The sequence below is a fragment of the Antechinus flavipes genome, chromosome 6 (assembly GCF_016432865.1).
Source record: "Antechinus flavipes isolate AdamAnt ecotype Samford, QLD, Australia chromosome 6, AdamAnt_v2, whole genome shotgun sequence".
Lineage (NCBI taxonomy): Eukaryota > Metazoa > Chordata > Mammalia > Dasyuromorphia > Dasyuridae > Antechinus > Antechinus flavipes.
The window spans coordinates 65,576,461-65,600,346 of NC_067403.1; the positions used below are offsets into that span (position 1 = coordinate 65,576,461).

General features: G+C 39.8%; 1 protein-coding gene across 4 annotated transcripts in view; it reads left to right on the top strand.

The window, feature by feature from the left end:
* The first annotated feature begins 1,014 nt into the window (after window positions 1-1,014).
* Window positions 1,015-23,886, top strand: part of NOCT (nocturnin) — a 35,099-nt gene continuing 12,227 nt past the window's right edge. For 2 of the 4 annotated variants that reach the window (XM_051965410.1, XM_051965412.1), the window contains exon 1: window positions 1,015-1,351. In XM_051965410.1, the coding sequence (XP_051821370.1) occupies window positions 1,102-1,351 (250 nt within the window). In that variant the 5' untranslated portion in view covers window positions 1,015-1,101. Of the gene's footprint in view, window positions 1,352-13,606; window positions 14,003-23,527; window positions 23,815-23,886 lie in introns of those variants that run through there. The other 2 variants (XM_051965413.1, XM_051965414.1) reach the window with 2 other exon arrangements.

The following is a 23,886-nucleotide window of genomic DNA, read 5'->3' on the forward strand; positions in this document are numbered from 1 at the left end:
GGTCTATTGCCTACGATCTGGAGCCCGGAGGCAGGGAAGCGGTATAAAATGCTTCACCCAACGGATTTATAACCAGAACATGAGACAGCCTCGGGCTACGCCGATCCCCGGCACGCCGGCTGGACGGATTTGGGGGGGAAGCGTGAAGGGCGATAATCTGCATCTCGGGGGGGAGTAGCCAGATCAGTGAGATCACAGACCCGCCAAGGTGCTGAGGTGCTTCGCGGAGCTTTCCGGAGAGCTCGCGACCAGCGGGAGCCGCAGTGGCTTACCAGGCGAGCCCCGGCCACGGAGCGCGTGCCCCGGCCGTCTGACCTTTACCCTAGTTCATGTTCAGCCCCACAGAGAAGCACACAGACACGCGCACGCACTTTCTCTGGGCCCCTGCTGCAGAACCAGCTTGGGACACCCGGCCTGGGGAGAGCGCTTCCATTTCAGAGACCGGAAGGGGGGGAGGCGGCAGTCTGCAAACCCCGAAACCGGCCCTTCATCCTCCTTTATGCCGGCGGGGCTTGACGCTGACTGAGCTGAGGACGGTTTTCTTCCCAGGGCGGTGCAGCTCCCTTCCGGGAAGCCGAATGCGGCCGGGGGTGGGGCCCCCCGCTCCGGAACACCCCTCCCCTCGCTGCGTGGTAGCAGCCCGTTTCGTCAGGGCCCTGCGCTAGCCCTCCCGCTTAGCCTTGTAGCCTTCGAGGTGCGCCAGGCAGACGTTGCTGCTGCCGCCGCCGCCGCCGCCGGCTCTGCTCTCCCTGCTGCGCCCGCCGCCGCCGCTGCGCCCGCTCCGGCTGCTCATCGTCCCGCTCGTCCGGAGGAGGAGAGGCAGAACGGGGCTCGCCGCCTCCGCTCCCCGGCGCAACTTTTCCCCCGCGCTTGCATTCGCGGCCCCGGCTCCATTGTGCGGGCGTCGGGAGCCCACGGTGAATGCTGACGGAGAAGGCTGCGGGGGCTGCGGCAGCAGCCGGGCGGCCCTGAGCCCAGCCCCTCCTGCGGCCCCCGTCTCCCCCCCGGCAGCCCTCCACCCCTCCCGCTCCAGACCCGGCTCGCTGCTGTCCCGGGGCGCCCGGCGATCCGGTGCCATCGGCCGGTGCGCGCCCCCGCGGAATGTATCAGAGCCCGACTCGCTTTTGCTCGGCCCTGCTCCAGAGAGACGTGTCCAGCCTCTGCTGCGTATCCTCCTCCCTGCTGCGGAGGCAATCCCTTTCTCCCCCCGCGTCTCTGCAATCCCAGTCCCCTCGGTCCCTGCCCGAGATCGGTGCCCCTCCTCCCCCTCTCCATCCTCCTCCTCCTCCTCCACCTCACCTGGCGGCGACGGAGCTGGCTTCTGGCCCCGGGAGTGCGTCCTCCAGGACAGGTGAGTGCGTGGAACGTTCGCGGCGGCAGGGCCCCTCTTGTGGAACCCAGCCAGCCAGCATCTAGAACCCCGGCACCGAACGGAAAGCGCCTTCCTGCGGGGCTGCGGGGAGACGCTGAGGAATGAATGGGAAGCCCCCGTCTGCTTTCCAGGCGGCCGAGCCGCGTCCAGCCAGGCTGATTGGGGGTCAGATTTTCTCTGGAGAAGTCCGAAGCCCCAGAATCAAAGCTTGCTTGTTGTTGGATCCTACCTTTGCTTAGATCTTACATCGGGAACAGGGTGTCCCTTATTCGGCATTTGGGCGCTGGGCTTCCAGCCGGGGGTTTGCTTCGGGACCTTTCTTAAAATTCCTCTTTAGGAGACGGCGGTCTGTTTCCCAGAATGGGCTGGTTAGCCCTGTTAAACGCCCTTAGCTGTAATTTTGGATAAATATCTTTTCATCAGGGAGTCCAGCTTAAGGCCGGGGTGTTTGATTCTCAAACAGTCATTCATCCCACTTTTCACCTATTTATTCCCAACAGCATGAGGCCATTTATGACAAATATTGGCGAGTCGTGCATTTAACCAGTGTGTGCGCTGGGCAACGGTGACTCTTAAGTTGCAGAGGAGCTGACCTGCCTTGTTAGAGAACAGTCTCCTTTCTGGGAGGTTCCCCTGGGCCAGTGAAATCACACATCCAGTCTCAATCGCTAATTTTTAAACGATGAGTTTCTTTTTACTACTTTTTAGTTAAATGTCCTACTTACTGGTCTGTGTCTAGTATAGACTAACTCAGTTTGCTTTTGTTGGATTAGTGAGCATTTCTTGTGATCTTTCTCCTTGTTCAGACCATTGTTCTCGGCTGCTACAAGTTCCCTGATTAAGAATTTGCAAAGGTTGAAATGTCTATATCCTGAGAAATGATTTTACATTTATCTTAATAAAACCAGGAACTTCCCTTTCCTTTTGCATCATATTCCACCGGGGGAAGGAGGAGGTGCAGGGAAGGGTCTACCAGTCACATATCTAATACATTTTTTGTAGTTGAAAAATTTAGTTGATTTTACAGGATGGACTTCATCTATCATTAATTTTCCTTCCTGTTAAAACTAAAGAAATGTATATATCTTAAGAAGTATATGAAACAGTTTCATTTCCAGTTCATTTCTCAGTTCTTATAAGGGACAAATATGTCAAATTGCAGAGCTGGGAAAACATTAGAAGAAATGTTGCTTCCTTTAAATAACTAAATTTTATCGCCTAAGGTTGGATGTAGCAAATGCTGTTTAAATGTTTCCTGAAATTGCTGATAAATGTTGGGAGAGTATAACATCTCACTGAAAGATCTCATTCAGCAGTAACTTTAAGAATGAGCTATTGAAAACTTTTAAGGATGGACTGTTGAAAACTTGAGATGGATACCAGTGTTGCATTGTTGTTCTGAAGATGTAATGTCTGTAAATTATAGTTGAGCTGTTCTTGCTGGCATTGTTTTCTTGTTTCTTTCCTGGCATTGTAGTAACAAATCTCTATACCTTTTTGTAGCCCACTAGGAAAAGCCTGTACTTTGGGCCAACTTGATACTGTAGGAAGTGATACTGGTCTGGTCTCTTGGGAGGCAGAAACAGCCTGGCTTCCCAGATTAAATACATTTGGGTGAGGAATAGGGGAGACAGAATGACACTAAAGAGGGCTCCTGGTTATGAAAGGAGTGTTAATTAGGACATCCAGCGGTGCCTTTTTGTTAGAGTGGAATGCTTTTCTCTGAGAATTTGAAAAGAGTCTTTACTGTGGAGAAGATCTGAGGAATGGAAAAGGAAAAGAAGGAACTTTGAAACTAGAAGAGTCATCCATGCTTATACTTATATGGAGGGTTAGCCTAAACAGTGAGCAACTATGAAGGAGAGAGAACTGTTTAATCTGTGTGCCAGACAATTAAACAAGGAGGGACTTTCATGAGCTCTTGGAGGGTTACAGCTTGAAGGAACCTGAGAAGTCATAAATACAGTCTAGCCTCTTCAATTTACAGAAGAGGAAATTGAGCACTAGAGAGGGGGAAATTACTTAAAAGGTCTCATCCAGGAGCAGAACTGAGACTTGAATCCACATCTCCTGATTTCAAGATTCAGTATGCACATTCTCTTCTCACATTCAGTTCCAGCCCAAGATACGAACTGATTATCAGTTACTGACTTTGTTAGGTATTAAGGATACAAAAGCTCGTCCCAGATCTCCCTTTACCTGCCACACACAAAAAAAAGAATAATCTCTGCCTTCACAGATTTACAGTATCCTGGAACCATTAGAAAGCAAGCCTTCCAGCTTCCAGTTATTTTCTACAAGTTGATTCTTTTTTAAATAGCTATTTCCTTGTTTGGAATATCTCTAAAGGGAATATTTTGTACTATACATATTGCCTGATCATTTTTCCCACTACTCCTTTCTCAAGCTATTGATCCCATCCCTGTTGTTACGACCTTCCCTCAAGTCCTAAGATGTCATTTTGTGAACCTCGAGTTCCATAAAGCCATGGAGCAAAAGCTCTGTCAACAGATTCTATACACCTGGAAAGGCTTTAAGTATGGAAAAAGAATGAATATTTCTTAACAAACCTAACTACATTCAGAAGACATTCCAGGTTCATGGAACCTGGGTTCAATATCTCTTGAAACCTATCCACTAAGTTATAGAGTAGAGGTATCACTTCTGATAACATTATACATCCTTGAAGAATAAACTTATTTTATTTTCATCTGATGTCTTAAATAATGGCCATTCATTCATTCATTCACAATTACACAGTACCTGCAGTATGAAAACACTGCAAGGCCTGTGGGAAATGCTAAGTCATAAGAGATAAAATCCCTGCTTCAAAGAAGCAAAATCTAGGTGAGCAAATAAAACACGTTTACAAACAAGAAACAAGACAAGGCAGTCTAGCACAGAATGTACAAGCAGATTGCTGTGGGGTGGGGCCAGGCAGAAGGGATGACTTCTGGTCATCATGACTGGTGGGGCTGTTCCAGGAAAGACTGTGAAAGAGATGATTTTTGAGCTGAACAGGAAGAATTTGGGAATAGAGGAAGGCTTATCTAAGTAGAGGACCATTCTTATACAAAGGAATTTAAACTCCTGCTTGGACTCCATGACTGACTTTGCAAAATCTCAGCTCATTCTGGGAACAGGGGTTCTTAAACTGAGGTCCGTGAATTAAAAAACAAAACAAAACACTATATTTTTGTAAGTTTATCTCAATATAATTGGTTTCTTTGTAATCCCATGTTTAATTTATACATTTAAAAACATTCTCATCAGGGGTCCATAGCTTTCACCAAACAGCCAAAGGTTTCTATAATACAAAAAAGTGAATCAATAAATTTGATTGCCTGCCATATTATTGTGCATTATTAAATGCTTACCATAAACCTGGCATTGTGCTTTTTTTTTCCCCAAAAAGAGGTAAAAGATAATCCCTGCCCTCAAGGAGGTCAGTCTCCAATGTTAAAGAATCAGATTAAAATGTAATTGATAGAGAAACTTAATTTGTGGTTTTCCAATAGTCAATATGAAGATGCTAGAAGTTTTATATCTGAAGTTATGGCTCTCTTTTCTATTCAAGTTTCTACAACTGTTCTAGGGAACCAACGGAACCCCTAACTCCTTTCATTCACTCTTCATTGGCCCCAAACTGATCTTCATTCTTTGTCTTCCACACACACCCTCATGCTCTTCCTTTCTATTTTTGTGTTTTTACTTAAGCCATTCCCTACCATTAGACTGCCCTTTTCTGTTCAATTCTTCACATATTTAAAGCCAAATGAAAATTCTGCCTTCCAATCTTACCATGATCATTTCTCCCATTTGGAACCCACTGAGCACTTTGATCATACTTAGACATGTTTGTGTCAATTATCTGTATGTGTCACATCTCATCTTAAACTTGTATCTTCCCCAGCGAGTAGCACTGCACACAGTGGGAACTCAATCTTTGGCCGGTAAAATGGTAGAATAAAAAATAATAGAATGGAAGTTTCTTCAGGGTAGTCAATTTCCAGTCTTTTCTTTGTAGCTCCCTTTTTCCTTCTCCCTTCCCCCAGTGCCTAGCAATGTATTTTGCACATAAAGGCACTCAAAAAATGTTAATTGAATTATATTGATGATGAGATCATGAATCACATGTCATGAAGAAGCAATTATTGGGAAGAACAAAACATTTTGTAACCTTAGAGAGCTATATATCAAATATAAGTTAGCATTATTACTTCCTCTTGTTGATAATCCCTTTCTCCTCACCTTCTCGAATTATAGTCACAATTTATGGACTATAAACCTCAGAACTATCCCCCTTTGACACAGAATTCAGAGGTCATAAAACAGTTTGCCTAAAAAGCAGGTTACTTCAAGAGTCCTGGATAAAATGTAATTGACAGAATAGTTGTGAATGGGTTTGAAATCCTGCTTTTGCCATATTTCCTCCTTCTCTTCCTCTTTTATTACCTTCTTGGTACAAACCTAAAGGCAAATAAAGTCTTAAGTTAAGCAACCATATTTAGTTTGTATGAGTCAGCAGCTTGGAAGGAAGGGGGAGGTGATGGACAAGGTTGTAATTTATCTGAGTTTTATTGAGAATAAATTGTTCTGGTCTGTGGGAGGACTGTGTCCCTTGCCTATAAGCAATATTCTTGAGGTCTGTGGCTGGATAAGCTTCTAAGTTGGGTTCTTTGCTTTTTGGTTTTTAATAAGTATAAACACTGTGTGAGCCTCTGAAACATCTGGTAGGTAGGTGATATAGTCTAAATGCCAGATCAAGGTTATAGATATAGAAACTTGGAGTCTGGTTCAACCCCACCCCCGAGTTTTACTGAAGAAGAGACTGAAGAACTTAGTCACTTATCACTAGTAAGAAACAAAGTTAGGATTTAAACTCAAGGCTTCTGACCCTGTAGTCCCAGCACTCATTTCACCAGCATTGGTTCTAAAGCCAGACAGTACCCTGTATGACCTTGCTTCAGTGTGCCTGTATCTATATTTCTAGATTATTTACCTAAAGGACCCTTTATCCTTCACAAAAAAGTAAATAAGAGAAATGGTTATCAGCCAATCTACAAATATTCCTTAGTCACCTGCAGATCTTTCTAACCTTTTCCTTTGGATAAACTTTTAAAATTTCTCTAAAATAAGAGCTGGGAGAAATGAGGAACTTAAGTTTGTAAATCTCCCTCCTGTGTTATTCACTCCCATTGGTGATCATCCCAGCATTCAAGAGAGAAGGAAAAATAGTCCAAGTGGTGGTAGCTGCAGGTCTTTTTGGGCAGGTTATCAGCCTTTGGAAGTCTTCAATAATAATACCTTTCTTAGCAGCACAAGAATGTAAATTTAGAACTGAAAGGAATCTTAGAAAAACACTCCAATCTAGCACCCTTAGATTATTGTGTTACCAATGCTTTAAGAAAAGAAATTGGTTTCTCATTCTTTTCTCCAAAGCATCCTTTCATAGGACAGAATTAAGCAAAACAATTGACCATGACATATTCCACGTCATACTCACTTTCTATGTTCAGGAGAGAGACTTTTTTTATCCTTAGTACCTAGGAGTTAAGAGCTTCTCTCATTTTGCAGATGGGGAAAAAGTGAGGTTGAGATAGATGAAATAATTTAATGAAAGATATACACATAGTATGGGGCAGAGTTGAAATGCAGCACTCTTTCAATCACTCAGCAGTTATTAAGCATGTACATGTAACAGACACTTTGCAGTATTTCTTGCAGTTTAGTCCAATATACCGGGTAAACATTGGGAGACTGACTGATTGGGGGAGGATGCTTCTTTGGGCATAAAGATATGATCTCAGCCCTCAAAAATTGTTCATACATTAATCAGGTATTTAGTTTTGTGTTACTAAGAAGAGAAGATAGGGGTTGTCTAGAGTAGTTGAAGATAACTTCTGGAGAAGCTTGGAGGATAAGAAAAATTCCAGGTATCAAAATAACATGAGCATTCAAAGAGAACTGGAAATGAACATGGGATAGGATGTGGAACAGATTGTTCTGATAGGGAAAGTGTGATGTTTTAAAAGATTAAGAGTCACAAATTCTGGGCAATTAATCATCTTATTCATAATGCTAGCATGTTAGCAATAAAATGGGTCAGTGACACTCTGAAATGCCAAAGACCATCCATGGTGGTGGGCTCACAGTTTATAAGCCCTTAGAAGAAAGGGGATGTTAAGGGATTTCTTAATACAATTGATGAGAAAGAATGAATATTACTATGAGAGGTGGACCTAGTCTGATGTAGGGGGAAGGGCAGAATATAAATTTGATTATGTCATTTATTTTTAAATTGCCCAGCCTTGGGCCATCTAATCAAGGAATTTATTCTTCCCCCCTCCTCACCCTCTTATTCTGTAGAGCACAACAGTGGTTTTTCCCACCTGGATAGGGTCTGACCAAGATTGAAAGTTAATTCAACGCCATTATCAGCAATGTCCTTCAGAGACTGAATTACAGATTTCTGGAAAAAATCTTGGTCTTAATTCAATAATTGATTATTAACATGAGGGACAAATTTCTCTCTCAGAGGAAGGTATCTACTGGGGAACCTTGTCCAAAGTTGGACAGGTGTGATCTGATCTCATTTAGGTCAGAATGTACTGAAAAACAGATGAATTTGAAGATAGGGACTGGGAGGGCAAGAAAGGTCTGGAAGAGTTATTCAACTTAGCTGAAGCCTGTTGTGTTCAAATCAGCAGAATTGAATAGTTGAAGGGAAATCCTGTTCACTTTTCAATAAAAATTTGTAGATACTCATTGCAAATTTAGATTGAACAAATAGAGAAGTATCATTAAGATATGAAAAAGAGGGATAGAATTTAGAGTTCCAATTTCCCTCAATATGAAGTGTTATTGAATTGAATTTCAGACTGAGTCAGGAACTATGGTTGGATAAGCCCCTCAATGGAACCACTTGGGAAGGAGTCAGAAGCTGGATTTGGGAAAGGCCCTGGGAAGTAAGGATCCAGTTTTTTTTTTTTCTCTTTATAAGACAAGGGCAATTAATGTATGAGTAGGACAGATAGAGAATTTTATTTTATAAAGTATGAAGAAATCTTTCCTTGTGATTTGATTGCTTCTGGATTATGGTGCTATCCATTCATTCACCAGTTATTAAGTGCTTCCTGTGGTGCCAGGTACTATGTTTGGCTTCTGGAAATACAAAAACAAACAATAATCCCTCAGACCCTTTGTAACCTACTGGAGGGAAAGAACATGTACACAGGGATGTGAATGTGGGGAAAGAAAAGGGGGAAGGGGAAGAGAGAGAGAAAGAGGAGAGGGAAAGGGAGAGTTTAAAATGGTTTATAAATGTATGCAACACAAAAAAATTTTTCAAACCCAATCACTACAATGCTCATTTCCTTAAACTGATATGGGAAAATACAAGCAAACATGCTGGATCAATCATGTCCTGGTCCCGCTTCTTCCTTTCTGTGAGGTCTTGGGTATGTTACTTCACTTGAATCACTTAGATAATGAAGAACTTTGACCTGATGACCCAAATAATGACCCAAGGGCTTCTCCATTTCTAAACCCTATGATTCCAAAATCATGTGAAATTTAAAAAGCATCTGAGAACCATTTAGACTTCCTGAAATGTGCCCAACATCTAAGTTAGTTTTTTATTCTCCCTCTTCTTCCTCATTATCATTATTTGTCATTCATTTTCTCATTCTTTGTCTTGCTGACATGTTGGTGGGACTACCTAGAAAGGAATGGAAGATACAAAAGGAATTAATTTGGGATTTAAAGAAAACATAGCATACTCCGTGGCATTTTAAATTTGCAAAAAACTTTATCTTTTAAAACTTTATCTTTTAACTCTCACAGATCATTTTGCTGAAGTAGGTGCTCTAATCTCACCTCCATTTTATAGTTGAGTTCAGGTGACATGTTCCATGCTCCAAAGCCATAAGAACTTGAATCTAAAGTGGGGATTAAACCAGACCTTTCTGACTCCCAAATCCATTGCTTTATCCCATATGCCAAATTGTCTCTTAGAAGTGATTCAGTGTAATCTGTGAAGATAGCTCCATCCATCCAGTCATGTTATTTTTACTAAAGCTGATCGAAATGTCTCTTGTGGTTTCATTAGTTGCCATGGCCAGATAATTGCTGGTAGTCCGTTTTTTTGGTGAAGGGCTTATTGGAACTGTTGCCAGGAGAACTTAAATAGGACTTGGATTTTATTAGATCCCAGATTTACCTTCTTTTCAGAAATGAGGCATCCTAGAGAAACTGAACTAAGTAATTTGAAAAATGGTGAGACTGGTGTTAAGGGGATGGGAAGGACACCTTACATTACTCATTGAGTGTGGAGACTGGTTTTTCATTTCTTTGTATCCCCAAGGATTACCATAGTAGGTATTTATTTTATTTTATTATTATTTTTGCTGAGGTAATTGAGGACAAGTGACTTGCCCAGGATCACACAGCTAGGAAGTGTTAAGTGTCTGAGGCCATATTTGAACTCAGGTCCTCCTGACTTCAGGGCTGGTGCTACATACACTGCACCACCTAGCTGTCCCTATAGTAGGTATTTATTAAAAGCCTATTGTTACCGTAATTGCCTCAGCCAAAAAAAAAAAAAAAAAGCCTGTTGTTAATAAAATAAATATTAGTTTATATTAGATATTCATATTAAATATTATATTAAATTTATATTTTGTTAATACATTTATGTTAAATATTAGTTTGATTATTACCATAGTAAAGTATATATATTGAAGTACTGAGTTAATCTTTCTCTTTGGGTGAATCGCATCTATCAAAATATTTTTTCAAACCATTATCCCTCTAACCAACGACCCTATCTCATTGCCACAGCATCCTATCAATATGATCCACTGGTTGATATTACCAGTTTGTAAATGAGTTAATGTCTGCCCAATTTCTCTTGCTTATTATGATATTGCCTCACTCTTACTGTTAGTGAATCCAGATTCACTGACAAATCAAAACATTACACCATGGTGTCATTGGTCCTCTTTAAAAACAAAAGATGATTCAAATGAAGAAATCAAAGCCATTTTTAGTCATATGAAAAATACTCTAAATCACTTGATCAGAGAAATGCAAATTAAGACAATTCTGAGGTACCACTTCACACCTCTCAGATTGGTTAAGATGACAGAAAAAGATAATGATAAATGTTGGAGAGGATGAGGAAAGACTGGGACATTAATACATTGTTGGTGGAATTGTGAACTGATCCAACCATTCTGGAGAGCAATTTAGAACTGTGTCCAAAGGGCTATTAAAGTGTGCATACCCCCTATTTATTTTTAATACACATTTCTTTATGAATCACATTTGGAGAGAAGAACCAAATCTTTCATAGTTTAATGACTTTGCAAGAGACAGTGTGCTTAGCAGATAGACAGCTGGCTATGGCTGCAGGAAAATTCAGGCTAGCTCTGTGACCTGGTCAAGTCACTTAACTGATACTCTAGGCAATCTAAAATGGTGATGGTAGAGAGCCTTTCTTCATCTGCAAGTTCTCTATACTAAAGGAATTACTTTGCAATGGAAAACTAATCAGCTAGGTTGTTGCACTGATAACTTTTAACATGCATCACATATAGCATTATTCATTTAACTGCCTTGTTGATAAATAACTATATATAAATAACTATTAGTTCTTTTAGTGTCTAGTGCAGCATGGGGGGAAGAAGGGGAGAAAAGACAGAGATGGAAGTCCTGGCTTTGCCTCCCTCTTCAGTTAAGAGATACTAGGCTCTTCCCCTCAGATTACCTTCCTTCTACTCTGTAGATGTCTGAATATTTGTTATTGTTCAGTTGTCCAACTCTCCATGATCCCATTTAGAGTTTTCTTGACAAAGATACTGAATCGGTTTCCTCCTAGCTCATTTTATAGATGAGGAAACTGAGACAGAGTTAAATGATTTGATCAGGGTCTGCTAAGTGTTTGAGCTCAAATTTAAACTCATGAAAATGAATCTTCCTGATTCCAAGTTCAATGGGCTATCCACTATGCCATCCAACTACTCAGATGTCTGAACATACCCAGGCATTTATGTCTTGCCTGTTAAAATGTGACTGTTTGAGCCTCTCTTTGCATCAGAGTATTCTTACTCTAGTGCATCAGAGTATTCTTACTCTAGTATAGGGTCCATAGTGCTTCATAAATAGTTGTTGACTAACACTTAACTAGCTATGTGACCAACCAGTGTTGGTCATGGAAACTTAAAACCAATTCCCTCATCTGTGAAATAGGCATAATAATATTTGAACTACCTACTGAAAACTGTTGTCAGAAAGATGTGCTTAGCGGAGTTATGAATTAGTCAAAACAGTCTTGAAAATAATTTGGAATTATACACAGAAAGTTGTACCCTATACATATTCTTTGACCCAAATATATCACCACTACTATGTACATACTTCAAGGGAGGTCAAGGGCAAAGGGTCTATCTAAAAATATTAATGGCAACACTTTTTTTTATTAGTTAAGACCCAAAAACAATCCATTAGGGAATGGCTGAACAAATCATGTAAGAATATAAAAGAATCATTATACCATTAAAAATGATGAACATGAATTCAGAGTTTGTAAAACTGTAGAATAGAGAAAGAACAGCATTTAAAGATTTCAAAACCCTGTTTAATGCAGTGACCAAAAGTGATTTGAAAATAAGGAGAAACAAAGCCTAATTCCTGCTTCTTAGGAAGAAATAGAGTTATGCAATGAGACCTACATTTTCCTATGTGACTAATATTAATGTTTTTTGTCTGACTTTACTTGCTTATTTTAAGGGTAGACTCCCAATAGGGGTTCATTAGTCAATGGAAAGTATCAATGATGTACACTAAATTGCATCAATAACTTTTAATGGGGGAGAAAAATCAAGGCAAAAGGGAAAAACCATGGGAGAGAAAAAAAACAGAAAAAAGAAGTGGACATAGCATGTGTTGATTTATATTCAATCTCCATAGTTCTTTCTGGAGGCAGATGGCATTTTCTATCCAAAGTTTATTAGGAATGCTTCCGATCACTGAACTGCTAAGAACCAAGTCTTTCATAGTTGATAATCTTACATTCTTGCTATTATTGTGAGCAATGTATTCCTGGTTCTTCTTGTTTCAGTTGGCATCAGTTCATGGAAATCTTTCCAGCCCTTTCTAACATCAGCTTGTTCATAATTTTTTATAGAAAAATAATATTCCATTATTTTTACATACTACAACTTAATTCAGGCATTTCCCAGTTGATGGGCATCTACTCATGTTCCAAATTTTAAGCATTAATAACTTTTAGAAGCATTTTACAGAAATGTGAGGAGGCAGCTAGTTAGGAGGCTTAGTGGAGAGAGCTCTGCATTTGAAGTCAAGAAAACATGAGTTAAAAATCTGCACTCAGATACTTACTAGCTGAGTGATCACTTAATCCTATGCAAGTCACTTAACCTTGTTTACCTCACTTTCCTTATCTGTAAAATGAGCTGGATAAGGGAAGGGCAGACCACTGCCGTATTTGGTCCGACACCACTGAAAAATGACAAAAAAAAGTGTGAGTGAAGTTTTAGCATAAATAGGATCTTTGGAGCTTCCTTAACTAAGCAAGATGGGGCCAAGATTTTAAGTAGATTTTCCCAAGCAAATGTCAGGTTGTTCTTTTGTTTTTCCAAATTTTCTCACTTCTTTTTTTTTTTTTTAATAACTTTTTATTGACAGTCTCACTTCTTTTAGTGTCTTAAAATATTAAATAATTTGCTCAAAATAATTCCAAACTTGGGATGTTCAGTATTACCTTTCCTATTTTTTAGATGTCATTGGGAGGTGAATCTCATTGATAATAGAATCACTGTTTTAAAACTGTTTTGAAATTAATTTGAGCTCTTTCTTTCCGCCACCTGCCCAACTGATAGCAATCCTTTCCCCTATAACTGCCCTAATTATAGCCAAAGACGCTGGGAGTTTGTATAAGAAAAGCTGGACTTTCTTATAAAAAAAAAGTTAAGAGGTGACTTGTAACATGTTAAGAATGAATAACTCGTTGTTTTTAGAAATTATCTTGTGTTATATTTGGACATCAAATTCGTTTGAATTTAATCGACCAGTGAGAAATTACTGCTTTTAGAGCAATACACTCGTGGGTTCTAAGCCTCTCGGCCTGTATCTGCCCACCTAGATCACTGTTACAGGTGACCTTGGGGCTCCATCAATATACATTATATAGATACTTAATTCTTAGGATGCATAAATATACTTGTACTTAAACTTTTCATGACACAAGTGGGGAAGAGGAGACCTTTTCTCTCCCAATAGCTTACATTTATATAGTGCTTTACCTATGACAAAACCCTTCTCTTGCAACAAACAGCCCTATGAGGGTGGTAAGACAGGTATTATTATCCTTATCTTACAGCTGAGGAAATAAAGGTTTTTGCAGGTTGTAGTGATGTCTTTTGTTTTTACATCACAATCATTCCCAAATATAACCTCTCCCCCTCCCTTAGCCCTACTCAGTGAGCTCTCCTTGTAGCCAAGAAAAGTAGTTAAGTAAAACTGGCTCAGCAAGCACACCTGATGGACCATGTGACATTCCACACCTACCTTCCCCCATTCCCCTTCCCCCCCAAGGAAAGAAGAGAGGTAAGTTCTCTTAGTTTTTCTTGGGGGGGAGGGGGAAGCTAAGATTGTCACGGCCTAATTTTGAACTCCAGTTTCCTGACTCTTGGACAAAGTATTGCCATTCTCCCTGGGACATCATCCTATCAGTTTTTGGAAAAGCTAGAGGCCTTCTAAGATGCTTTCCAGAATCCAAAAGACAGAAATTGGGAAAAGGCAGAAAATGGAATGAAAAGGAAGGAAAAAAGAAATATGCTTCCCCATACACACAAACCTTGCTAGAATTTCCTTTTCTAGAATGTCCTGAATCCACTTTTTCTCCCTTTGGTGCACTATTAATTTTCTAAGACTTTCCCAAGTTAAAGATGGCACCTTCCTCTTTTTTGAAACTCTAGAATGCAGCTAGAATTAGCACTACCTAATTAAGCCTTTTTTTTTTCCTCCCTTACTATAGATGGGGGAAAGTCAGTGATCAGGAGAAGGGGGGAATACCTTTATATTTATGAATATTGGTCGAGCCAACCCAGCAATTAGAATATTCTTATAGAGATTAACAGGTTTTTAAATGGCGCTAATAATTTAGTATGTTTAGTATGGCTGTATAATAGGCACAGTCATTCATCCTCCACAGTCTTAATTATATATTATTTTTCTTTTAAAAAACCCTTTTGATCTGAACTTCTCAAATATCAACAGACATCAGCATTTCAACCCGCAAAGAACAGGACAAGAGGATTATGGATGAAACTATGACTCTATATACGGCATGTTTTTTTTTTCTTTAAAAGTGTATATTTACGATCCATAGGATCCATACCACTTTGCTTACCTGTGTCTCTTGAATTGCCTTCTGCTCTCTCCTTTTTATTTTTAAATGTTTTGCTTTTCTTTATTTTTTCTATCATTGTTATCCCCGATTTATTCCATTCCCAAAGTTTTCCTTTTTAATAAATAAGCATAGTCAAGTAAAACAAATTGACATGTTGGTAATGTTGTTGGTAATGTCTTGCCCTGTCTATCTCATTCTGAGAATTGGGATACATGCTTCATCAGTCTCCTTAGAATCACAAATGATTATTGTATTAATCAGAGTTTTAAAGTTTTTTATATAATCGTTTTCCTTTATGTTATTGTAGATGTTGTATATTCTCCTAATTTTGTTCGCTTCACTCTTGTCCAGATCTCTCTGAACCTTGCCTTTTTGTAATTTCTTCATGGTGCCATGGCACTCCATTACTTTTCATATGCTCTAACTTGTTCAGCCATTTCCCAATCAAGAGTTGACCACATTTTTTCTCAGTGCTTTGGCACTACAAAATATGTTGCAGTATAATTCTGTCTTTGATCCCTTTGAATATATATAAGCATGGAGTGATTGTTCCTGGGCCAAAGGGCATGCACAGGTTAGTGTCTTTTTGGCACATAGTTCCAAATTACTTCTCCTCAATGGTTGGGTCAGTTCATAGTTTTACCAACAATGCATTACTGTACCTGTGCCCCCATAATTGCTCCATCCGTGGTCATTTTCCTCCTTTGTCATGCTTTCCAATATAAGAGGTATGATGTGCGGAGAGCATCAGTGTTTTTTGTTCATTTGTATTCCTTATGTTAGTTATTTTGGAGCATTTTTTCATATGGTTTTAAAACGACCTGTTCTTGTACTTTGGGGGAATGGCTCTCGTTCTGATATACTTGTGTTGGTTCCCTATATAACTTGACTATCTTATTTTTATTTGACAAATTTACAAAGACTTTCTCCCAGATTATTAATTCCTTCTTAATTCTAACTAAAGTTTGCTTTCCATTGCATCCACCTAAATGTTATCTAACTCAAGAAAATATCTGGTAGGTGGCGTAGTGGATAGAGACCAGCCCTGAAGTCAGGAGGACCCGAGTTCAAATCCGGCTTCAGACACTTAATACTTCCCAGCTGTGTGACTCTGGGCAAGTCATTTAACCCCAATTGCCTCAGCAAAAAAAAAAAAAAAAAAAAGATCTGGTTGGGTACCAATTAGATGAGCTAAGAGGACTGGTTGAGGGTAAGATTTCATTTTTGGAAGGGAAGATGGTACGATGGTAGTGAGCTTTAATGAATTCATACTACCTACCAGATTGAAGAAATGAATCATCTTTATTTGGATAAACTCTTCAACATTCTCATCCAGCAGTTTCGTAGAGGGTCTGCTTTAATTGTCTCATTGCCTCATGGGCTCTAATATTTTTAGACCTGTCAAATTGGCTGGCTTGTCTGCCTTTCATTCGACTCTCATTATGCTGAATGGCTTGTGTCACCATCTTGTAATCCGAGACCAAATGTATCAGCATCCATAGCAAAGGAAGGAAGCGTGATATTGGCTATAAGTACGTATGGATGGAAAGAGATAGGTAGATCATGGGTCCACCAGGCCCTACCTTTTTACCTTTCATACAGATTGGCCAGAATCAGAACTGAGTGGGTATAAAAATATATGGCTCGAATGAATTTCTTCAGGTTAGATCTGTCTCATATTAAATCTTGTAAGGAAGGAACAGATATGTAAGAAATGACCAGCAGGTCATAAAATGAGCAAGTTTGTTGCAGTGACAGAATTTTAAGTATCCTGATCACAGTAAATGAAGAAACTTTCTGTTCCTTTTTTTTTTTTTTTTTTAACTATCCAAGATAGATTTTATTTTTTTTTTTAATTTTTTAAAACTTTTTATTGACAGAACCCATGCCAGGGTAATTTTTTACAGCATTATCCCTTGCACTTATTTGTTCCGATTTTTTCCCCTCCCTCCCTCCACCCCCTCCCCCAGATGGCAAGCAGTCTTTTACATGTTGAATAGGTTACAGTATATCCTAGATACAATATATGTGTGCAGAACCGAACAGTTTTCTTGTTGCACAGGGAGAATTGGATTCAGAAGGTATAAATGACCCGAGAAGAAAAACGGAAATGCAAGCAGTTTATATTCATTTCCCAGTGTTCTTTCTTTGAGTGTAGCTGCTTCTGTCCATCCTTGATCAATTGAAACTGAATTAGCTCTCTTTATCGAAGAGCTCCACTTCCATCAGAATACATCCTCATACAGTATCGTTGTTGAGGTATATAATGATCTCCTGGTTCTGCTCATTTCACTTAGCATCAGTTCATGTAAGTCTCACCAGTCCCCTCTGTATTCATCCTGCTAGTTATTTCTTACATATCTGTTCCTTCTTTACAAGATTTAATATGAAACAGATCTAACCTGAAGAAATTCATTCGAGCCATATATTTTTATACCCACTCAGTTCTGATTCAGCACTTTTTTTTTTTTGCCCTAACACTGAATTTTAGGCTTCCCAGTATGATGTGTGTCTAATAGTATTTTGGCAAATTGTAAACAGTGAGCTAGATATAGAAGCACCTTTCCCCCCTCCATTCCCTCTTGAGAGCCTAGTAAATAATATAAATATTAGGTTAGTATCTGACCCAATTTCATTTCCATTTGACAGATGGTTTTCATATTAAATCTTTAAGAGAATTAATGTGAAAGGTTTGCTCATGCACTGTCCCTAGCATATTTGAAATAAACATCTGCTCATTTTGGTGTAGGATAGGAACTTGAATGGATAAACATGATGTCTCCAAAGCCCTGGAATATTGAGGGGGGAATCTTAAGCATGCACAAGATAGGACAACTCCAAAATCTATACCTGATAGCATTTCAGTGATGACTTTACATGTTAACTTTATAAGATGTTAAATGTCATGAAAATAAGGAATTTGCCATTATCATCTACTCATGAAATGATACTATATTAGGACAGCTTTAAAGGTGACATGAGAAAATACAACCTTACCAGAAATAATTAGGAGCATTTATTTCTCGGCACAGAGAGAGCCTATCAAAACTTTTTGGACTGTACAAGAAAGCATTTTTTCCCCTTTATCTTCTAAACACACACATTGTATATTTGAAAAATGTCCAGTTTTTTTCTAGTTCTAATTGCAAAAAATAAAATATTTTTCTTGGAAAAAAGAGGTTGGAATATTTTTCTTGGAAAAGGGGTTGGTCTTGACATCTTGACCTAATGTGGGGTGTACTGTTTGTGTGGGTTCTTTTTCCCTATTTGACTTAGATTCTGAGACAAAGAAATTAGAATATTAAACTTAAGTTTTTATCTTTTTCCTAATATGCTACAATAACTTTGTATAATATGAGAGAGAAGGCTTTTTCCCCTTTTTGAAAGCTGATTGAAGAATAATCATATGTCGTTATAGCTAATGATGGTACTGGGTAATTAAATAAGTTTTCCTGGAAGGAAAGGGAAAAAAAGTCTATTTTCCACTTAAATGACATACTATTTCCAGAGATGGTTTGTGATTCATTGCTATGGTGCTCTCAACCAAGTCTGATTCATTCAGGCTAGTCTGGTGCTTCATGTTTGCGACTGGAAACAAAACAAGAATACTTGTACAAAATCTGACAGTTAACAAAAAGATATCAAAAGAAAATGAATCTTGCAAAATTACAAAGAACACAGTTGCAAAGAAATAATAAGAAAAAAAATCTCGCTATTACTTGTGGAAGTCCACCATAAGTATAGAACATTACCTACAATGTCAGATTTATACACACACACACACACACACACACACACACACACACACATCAGCCCTCTGGACTAATAAAGATGGCTTTAATACCACTTTTAAAGTAACTAGACTGGATGGGAAAGAACCTTAGAAAAAAAGGAGCCCAGCCTATGTGCACAACCTTATTATTCCCTTTATCCATATACGGGGACTATTTCCATGGATGCAGATTTCAACCTTTCTCTCTAAGTCCTAAAAGTCCCAAAGTTTTCCTCTGGTACACGAAAGGAATCATGTCATATCCAAGTTCTGGAAAACCTAACAAATTGGACATGTTTTGAATGTGGACCCATAAATAGACTATCTCCACTATCCTAGGGCTAGCCTAGTTGAATGCAAAAAACATAACCTTTACTAAGAAGATTGACCCTTGGGTGATTTTTTGTTTGTCATTTCTTTATTTTGGACAATTAGCTATTAGCTTTGAGGCTAATAATTTAAAACAAAGTCGCTGCCCCCACACACACACACACTTTTTGTTGTGTCATAGTCTGATACAGATAAAATGGTTTCACAATTCTGTTATCCTTTTCCCTAAAAGATGAATAACACAGGATTCACTTTTCTATTTGCCTTCACCTTCTGCTATAGAACCTATTAAACGATGGCTGCATTGATTTATTTCATAGCATCTGGTTTCTAGGTTTTATTTACAATGTACGCAAGGATATGTTTGCTTCTTAAAAGTTAGTAATTGGAAGTGCTCTTTCTCTTCTAGGAAATCTAAATGAATTGATAGTTTGAAAGAGAATCTATATAGATATACATTCATAGGTAATAAGAATATTTATAATTAAGACCTTTCTCCCCTTGTTATGATCTTTATGTATCAGAAGTTTATTTCTCTTCACTTGTAAGAACAACTCAAAAGTTGTATCCTTGGAACTGGCTAGGCAATTGGGGGCAGAACTCCCTGGGAAGACTAGTCTCTAGAACAGGAATAGGGACCTTACCCATGACATCACTTATGGACTAATGGCCACATTGATTGGTTACTATCTTCAGTAGCAAGGATTTAGTTTTATAAATGCATTTGAATAACTGTATTTGAGTATAATTTTTGATAATCCTATATATTTTATTTATGCATTTAAAAATATGATCCTTAAATATAATCTACAGACTGCCAAAAAAGGTTATTAGTCTCGGTGTTAGCTCTGTTAGTGGGTTCAGTTTTTCTTTTACTTTGCTCATAAACCTAAGAAAGTCTCCATTTTAACTTAATAAAAAAGTATCTACTCTGACCCAACCTTGATAAAATTGGGGAACATTCTAATTCTGTATTTTTATCTTCCTTCAAATATTATTTTGCATAAAGATTCCAAAGTATAAATCTGGGTGCAGAAATTTGCTTCCCACCAGTCAGCATCCTAGAAGCCCTATAAAGGAGGATGTTGACACATAACTACTCCTACATGGATGCACATTTGGAATGCCAAAGCACCCCCTCCCCCTCTCCCTACAGCCCACAGTAAATAATGTCCCACAGTAAATTTTATCTGGACACTTATGTCTTAGGCTTGCGATTTCTCCCTTTCCTCTCTTGTTCAGACACCAAGTTATACCATATAATCATTCTTTTGGAAAATCTTTTTCCAGGAAAAACTAATAAAGTCTCATTTTAAAACTCCTCAAACTCACACAGATTCCCTCATTCAAATGTCTCCAATAAGTGGATACAATTCACCTGCTGTGCCCCATCCTGTAGTGTTCCAAATGTTCAGTAGTTGCCATCTTCCCTGGCCCAAATATATGGATATGTTGCAGGTTCTATAACATTGGAAGTGGGGGGGACCTGTCATCAAAGCCACCCAGAGAATCCCCAGTGTAGATGCAGAACTGAGAGGGAGGTCAGGGGCTATTTCATGCAACCTCTATAATTTTATAGATGAAAGAAAACTCATTGATTTGTTCACTCCCTCTCAATTTAATGCTTTCCTCTCTTGCTTCTACTTTCTCCTGGAAGTAGCTTGTTTGTACATATTTGTATATTTTCTCCCCACATTAGACTGAATTTCTCAAGAATAACGACTGTCTTTTACTTTTTTAAAAGCTTTTTTTAAAGCACAGTTTCTGGCACAGATTAGATCCTTAATGTTTATTGACTGAACTGACCTCACAGCAAAATAATGTCAGAGGTCATCAGGTCCACTGTTTTGGATACTGTACCACTTCCTCCGGTATTCCATGTTGTGAGTGTAGATTGCTTTTGTTCAGTCATTTTCAGTCATGTCCCACTCTTTGTGGTCTCATTTGGAGTTTTCTTGGCAAAGATGCTGGAGTGGTTTGTCGTTTCCTTCTCCAGCTCATTTACCAGATCAGGAAACTGAGGCAAACAGTGAAATGACTTGCCTAGTTAGTGTCTGAGATCATATTTGAACTTAAAAGAGTCTTTCTGCCTGGAGCGAGATGCTAGGTCTGTGGGCTAGGAGCCCAAGCTGCCTCCATGGGAAGGATAAGGGAATGAAAGCAGCCAGGGTCCTGTTCTTCCGCTCCTCAGCTTCCGTGTAGAGTTTTGGGGGGTAAGAGAGTGCTTCCCAGTTAGAAACTTATTAGAAGTGATTATGTGAAAAGAAAATTTTCCTTTCCCCTTGTGCATATTTTTCTGTACGTAAAGACATTTTGACTTGTCCCTTACAGGCCTCTTGGGGTCCGAAGCAGCCAATTTTGTGTCCAGATCCCTTTCTCAGAAAGGTGGCCGGCACCCTGCCCTGTCTCCTAATTCTTTTGCCTGCAGAGGGTTTAAAAACCCTGGAAGGGTCCACTACTGCGCAGCCCTCTTCTGGGGGCTTCCTTGACACTTGAGAGAGAGCTAGATTGAGGTGTGATGTAAAAAAGCCTCCCAGCCATTTAGAACTGCAGGAGTGGAATGGGAGGAAGCCCTGCTCACTGTTCCTGGTGCTGCATCCCGTCCGGCTCTGAGATCGATGCTCTAACAGGAATACTCTCGTTTCCGCGGTGGTTGTTTGCGCTAGGCCGAGAAATGACCAGCAGATGGCAGCATTGGCCTTGCTTATTTCAGAGAGCTTTCCTCCCTGTTGTTGCAGGAGGGTTGCTCTCCTCCATCCCTCTACCCCGCTCCCCACCCCGAATTTTCTTGAGTCCTCAGGCAGCCCCCTGACAGGTGTGTGGCCCGGCAAGCCTGGCCTTTGTGCATTGTTCAGCTTTTAATTGGCACATGTGCAGAGCCGGGGGACTGAGCCCGGGATAACAGCTGGGAAAGATTATTCACAATCTCCCCAACCTGCTGTGCTTATCAGCAAAGAAAATATTCTGTAAACAGATGATTAAGGCAGACACTCTGTGCCGCTGGAGCAGGATTAAAAAATAGATTAGTGTTTGTCAGTGTCCTGAAGAGCTTATTAAAGGAGAGCTGTCTGGTTGGGGCAAGTTTAGGGTGCGGTTTTTTTTGTTTTTTAATCGCAAGTACCAAGATTTTCAAGCAAACTTTAATTGCTCCGTGAAACTGCCATGCCACACCCCACCCCCATTACTCCTTTCTCACAATGAGCTGAGATTCGTGGAAGAAACGGAAAAGAATCAAATATGGAGATTAATTTTTCTGCTTATGTCTGTCTGACCTGATTAAGTTAAGCTATTGCATTCATTCTCTTCTTAATTGTTCAAAAAATTTTCCCCTCCCCCCATAGAAACAACAACAAAAACCCCTTGTAATCTAGGCTGTCAAGCAAGAATTCGAACCCAAGCCTTTTAAAAATTCCAGACCTAGCACTCTGCCCGTGCTCTCATATTCCTTTTATTGGGAATAAGACAGTGTACAGATGAAGCATCTGGCTCCAGCAATACGCTTCCTTATTTGGAGTCCAAAACTGACTTCTCTTTTACAGAGTTCTACATTACATGATTTGAAAAAGAGTTTGACTTCAAAGTACATTTGGAAAAAAAGAAAACAATCGGAATTGGTATGGATTTGAGGAGGCAGCAATGGAGAGAGCACTAAGTCTGGAATCAGGAAGGCTTGAGTTCAAATCCATCCTCAGACACATCCTATATATGTCATTTAACCTCTGATTGCCTGACAAAACGGGTCCACGGGAAAAGGAAATGGCAAACCACTTCAGTATCTTTGCCAAGAAAACCCCAAATTTGATCATGGAGAACTTGTGGAGGGAGGCTTGATTGAAAAATGATTGAGTGATGGATTTGAGTTTGGTCACTTTGGATACTTCACTACCACCACAGGCATCCCTCATTGGCATCTGTGAATTTGGATGGGAAAAAAATTTTATATCTTTATTTTGGCTAACCTTTGGTTTTCTTTGGAATTTAATTATGTTATTATGAGAAGGAGAAAGGGGCCACAGAGTTCAAGGCAGATAACGGGCATTTATTTAGCATTTAAAATATCCCATGCACTATTCTAATAAGTTTTTGGGGATGCAAATACAAGCAGAAAGACAGTCCCTGCCCTGTAAGAGTTTACATTCCAATGAGGAAAGGCAACCCACAGAAAAAGGGGGGGTGAAGATCCAGAAAAGTTGATTGTTTACAGAGAGACGCTACCCGTAGAGTCAGGATATAAACTAGGCTGGGTGTTAGAAAAGGGAAAAAATCTATGGGTTTGCTAAGGAAAGAAGAAAATCTGGCTCGCCCAAGAAGTGGGTAGTATTAGACAAGATGGTTCCTGAAAAAGGATCATCATCTGCTGGGCATTTTCAGGAGTCAGGAGATGTGCAATATAAGCTCAAGCTCCTCCTGACGACAGCCCTGCCGTGTCTGCTTCTTAACATATAAGGTAAAAATAATTAATGCCTGCCTTGCAGGGTAAGACTGTTAGGGAAGTCTAAATCCTTTTGCAGAAATTGGTGTTAGCTTTTGTTAGCCCTCTGCACTGTGCTTTATTTCTGGTCTGTGTGTAGGTGGTGTGTGTGTGGGGGGGGTGTATGTATGTATGTATGTATGGGTATTTTGTGCATGTGTCTGTAGTGTGTGTGCATTTTGTGTGTTTGTCTTTAAGTAGAACTGAGATTTAATTATTATTTATCTATTTGCCTTCTACGGGACAATTTCTGTTTTCCTTCTCTTCCCTTTTATGAATTGCAGGGAGGCACATTTTGGGTCCTTGGGAGGGAAGGACATCCCCGCTATCATCCCAAATGGAAATGGGGGCCTTGCTGCCAGGGCAGCCTGTCAGGCAGCAGCTGGTCTGTCTGAGTGTTGAAGCAGAAACTGGATCACCATCTGTCATGGCCTGTGTGTAGGAGGGGATTTATTTCATTGGGTGGGAGGTGGAGCTGGGTGACCTCTAAGGGTCTCTTCCAACTC